Genomic DNA, 4,527 nt, shown 5'->3' on the forward strand with positions numbered 1-4,527 from the left:
TATATATATATTGATAACAAACACAAAAGGTGAGAACAAGTAGAAAAAAACTATCGAACTTATTATTTTCCCATTTATCTTTCTTTGTTATTTCATTAACACGGTATTAGTATGACTTCCTCTAAGTGATTGCCCTTCTATTTAAGCACAATTTCTCTTCATTATGAACTAACACTTTTTGAGTTTAGAGTTATACTTCAAGTGAGACTCAAACTTCTTCATTCTTTTATGGGGTAGGGTAGTTGAACTCCGACTCTTCAATTTTATACATAATTGTTTCTTATCTGAAATTAGTATTATCTGTTCCTTCATTTTTATTCATTTTCTGATCTTTCTATGAATTCAGCTCATTAAAATAGTATATCATTGATTTTACTTACTTTGTCAATCATCGAAACTTGCACGAAAAGAAAACAGAGCAATCTTTGTGCAATTCATGTTATCTTAATTCCTCTGTAACTTGTAGGTCTCAAGCTATGGCTTCGAAGGTATCAATCATGTCAACATGGACGGTTAAGGCTGCTGGAAGGAGTGTGATTGATGATTGTGAGATAATCGAGTTGACACCGTGGGACATCCTCGAGCTTCAAATTGAGTATGGTCAAGGTGGAGTCCTCTGTTACATGCCTACATCTCAACAAATTAAAGATATGACAAAAGCAACCAATACTACATCCTTGATGGATCATCTTAGAGTTTCACTATCTCGAGTTTTGGATTTCTTCCCTCCATTATGCGGCCGCCTTGAGGCAGAAGAAGAGCAGAGTGGTGGTTTCTTCATTAAATGTAACGACGCTGGTGTTCAATTCAATCATGCCGTAGCTGATGGTGTTACAGTTGATGACATTTTGGATCAATCAAAATGCGTTCCTCATGTGGTACGTGATTTTTTCCCATTAAATGGAGTTCGAAACATAGAGGCTACATCCAAACCATTCTTAGGTGTGCAAGTAACAGAGCTTGTTGATGGCATTTTCATTGGATGCACAGGTAATCATTCATTACTTGACGGATCTTCTTTTTGGCATTTTTTTACTTCTTGGGCTGAGATATCTCGCGGTTTTAATGTCATATCACAAATCCCCTTTCTGAAACGTCAATTCCCTTTCAAAATTGACAATTTCTCTAATCGCATTTCCATACCAAATGAAAGAATCGATAGCAATAGCAATAGCAATAGCTCACATGAACATGATCCACCAGTATTGCAAGATAAGATATTTCATTTTACCAAAGAAAGTATAGCCAAGCTAAAATCAAAGGCCAATGTTGAAATGAAAACCACCAAGATATCTTCTCTTCAAGCTGTGTTAGCTCATGTTTGGCAATCCATTATACGTTGTCGTAATCTGGATCACAACGAAGAGACTACTTTTGAGGTACCAATGGACATGAGGAAAAGATTGAATCCTCCTTTACCTGAAGGATTCTTTGGAAATGCAATTTACCCTGCAACCATAACGGTGAAGACAGGGGAGCTACTGAAGGACGGGGGATTCGAATGGGCTGCTTTACAAATAAATGAGATGATTGCTTCTCATGATCATGAAAAATTCAAGTGCATATACGAGAACTGGATGAACGATCCAGAGATAACAAAACTAGGTGATTTGCCAAGGAATTACTTCATGTTGCACAACTCTCCGCGATTCAATTATAATAAGTATGATTTTGGTTGGGGAAAACCAATTGCACAGAGAGGTGGGATGTCAAATATGTTAGAGGGGAAAATTGATGTTTCACCTGGGATAGAAGAAGGGAGTATGATTTTTGAGATTTGTCTTTCTCCAAAGACAATACAAGCATTGGAGGAACAAAAAATGTTTGTTGATATGGAATGAACAATTAAATTAGTAAGTAGTGTATTCATATTATGCATGAAATGAATAAGGAGAAAATGTAGTGTCTAAATTTTTTTATGAATCTTTTGTCAGGATATAGCATCACCTGCTGTTTGTATTTGAGAGGCTGTTTTTATGTTTTTGATTTGAGAAGTTACATTCTTTTCTAGTTGTACTATCTCTTGTGGTAAATATGTGCTTATTGCATATTACCATAATATAAGTTTTTTGTTATATTAGTTATCATGTTTACGGTTTGCAATTGCAAGCTTCCAGATGACGCCTAATCACTTTCGAACCCAACATAACACTAGTAACTGTCCACTTATTGAAATCAATGAATAATTTTACACTTAATGAATTATCTGTAAAGCTCCATTACTAAGAAAAATAGAAATGTCAAGCTTCGTTGTTTCAATACATGCAGTATGTGTTTATATTAATCATTCACTTCGACTTTAAGCTATTAGTGACATAAATTTTCAGTCTTCATTGTTACCACATTTCTGATTAACTATCAATAAGGAGATTAATTAACAAGGCTTTCATTGAAAAGTTTTTTGCTTTAGAATGCTAATTAAATTCCATAATCTATCATGAAAAACAGAACGATACAAAAATAAAATTTTCATTCTTATAGAACTAACAAACAGTAATAACAAATAACATGCACATATGTGGATAATAATGATAATCCTTAGGATTTTTAGTGAAACTAATGGTCAACATTTTTTAGTAACCATGCAAGATTTTGTTATTTGAGTTACTGACAATCTTCATAATTTTATAAATCATTTATTAAAAATTCTAAAGGTCAACAATGCTAATTAAGAGATTTGACACATACCAAACATTAATTATTAGACAAGTGGTACTTATTTGGGAAAAACTTTGCAAAGTTGGTTTAGATCATACAAATCTGTGCAGGACTATCCCTTTGACTTCTTCTTCTTCTTCTTTCTAATTTGAATGGACGGGACATTTTTATTTAAGCTTAAGTCAATAAAAAGGGGTTTAGAACTTTGAAAAGTCTAGATAGTATGGTATCGTTTGATAAAAAGCATCAGTAAAAAATAATATATGTTTTATTTTTGTTTAGTATTATCTTATTTGGCATACGTTTTTATTAGAATGATGATAAAAATCAGGCCAGGCCGCAGTCATGAAAACCAGGCCCTAGGTCTTAATTCCTAAATTCAAGTCTCATATGAAGAATGAAGAGAAACAGGTCGCTGGACCTGTTCCCTAAGTCAAGTCTCATTTGAAGACAAGTCTCATATGAAGAATGAAGAGAAACAGGTCGCATGACCTGTTCCTAAATCAAATTCGACCCAATATTCATGACCCAACATTCAGATCAACATTATCAATAAATAAAGCCCATTCACTCATATCCCATTACTTTTTATCATCTTTTTAATACATAGCATAAGATTCTCTTATTAGATGCTTCTTCTAGAATTTTGTATAGGTGTGCAAAGTTTGTTAGAAATTTGTTAGTCTCTTAGATTATTTACATTTCTGTCATTTTGTAATAGGTTAAATAGTTGTTTCTTGTTCAATAAAATTAACTCAATCAACTCAGAAAATTTTCCCCATTATTGGTCTTCACTGTTTCTTCTTCTTATTTTTTCAACATGGTGTTTCTTCTTCTAATCATTTTTCCTACAGTTTTTAATCTACACTTTATTTGATATTATATTATCTACAACTTATAATATATGATAAATACTTACTTTATGTTGCACAACTCTCCGCGATTCAATTATAATAAGTATGATTTTGGTTGGGGAAAACCAATTGCACAGAGAGGTGGGATGTCAAACATGTTGGAAGGGAAAGTTTGATGTGTCACCTGGGCTACAAGAAGGGAGTATTACGTTTATTGAATGATCTATAGAGATACTGTTGAAAAAGAAAGAAGCTGAGGATTGGAACATGTAAAAGGAACAGGTTCAACGAAGCTGACTGACTTGTCTATAACAAGTGTTGATGAAGAAGGAACCTGAGGATCAGCTGACTGCGGGTTTACACTTGCTGCAGACACATCAGTCAGCTTTGTTGGACATGTTTCAATCGTCAGCTTCCTTCTTCTTCAGCAATGACAAGCTTCATTGTTTCTATACATGCAGTATGAATTTAGATTATCATCCGACTTTAAATTATTAGTGACATAATTTTTCAGTCTTTTAGTTACCACATTTCTGATTAACTATCAATAAGGAAATTAACGAGGCTTTCAACAAAAGATTTTTCTTTAACTTCTGATTGTTTGGTTGAATCATTATTTAGATCGTATATCATGAAAAAACTTAACAAAAAAATAACATGCACATGTGTGGATGATAATCATTGTTCTTAATTAGGATTAATAGTGAAACTAATGATCAATCTTCAAATTTTTACAGATTATTTATTAAAAAAATCTAATGATCAACAATGCTAATTAAGAGATTTGACACATAATTTGATAGACACTGTCGAGGGAGCTCCAAATATTAATTATTAGACAATTGATACTATTTGGAAAAAACTTTGCAAATTTTGTTAGATTATACAAATCTTTGCGGGACTATCACTTTGACTTCTTCTTCTTCTTTCTAATTGGAATGAAAGGGACACTTTTATTTAAGTTTGAGTCAATAAAAGGGGATTATTTATTTATTTTAATATTTAGAGCTTTGAA

The 4,527-nt window shown here is 32.7% G+C and overlaps 1 protein-coding gene across 1 annotated transcript; it reads left to right on the forward strand.

Annotated features, from left to right (window-relative positions):
• The first annotated feature begins 50 nt into the window (after nt 1-50).
• On the forward strand, nt 51-2,116 carry LOC107010394 (uncharacterized acetyltransferase At3g50280-like). The gene is made up of 2 exons (XM_015209676.2): nt 51-233; nt 467-2,116. The coding sequence occupies exons 1-2, from the start codon at nt 229-231 to the stop codon at nt 1,839-1,841; spliced, it is 1,380 nt and encodes a 459-aa protein (XP_015065162.1). The 5' UTR covers nt 51-228; the 3' UTR covers nt 1,842-2,116.
• The last annotated feature ends 2,411 nt before the right edge of the window (nt 2,117-4,527 follow it).

Source organism: Solanum pennellii, chromosome 2, assembly GCF_001406875.1.
Source record: "Solanum pennellii chromosome 2, SPENNV200".
NCBI lineage: Eukaryota > Viridiplantae > Streptophyta > Magnoliopsida > Solanales > Solanaceae > Solanum > Solanum pennellii.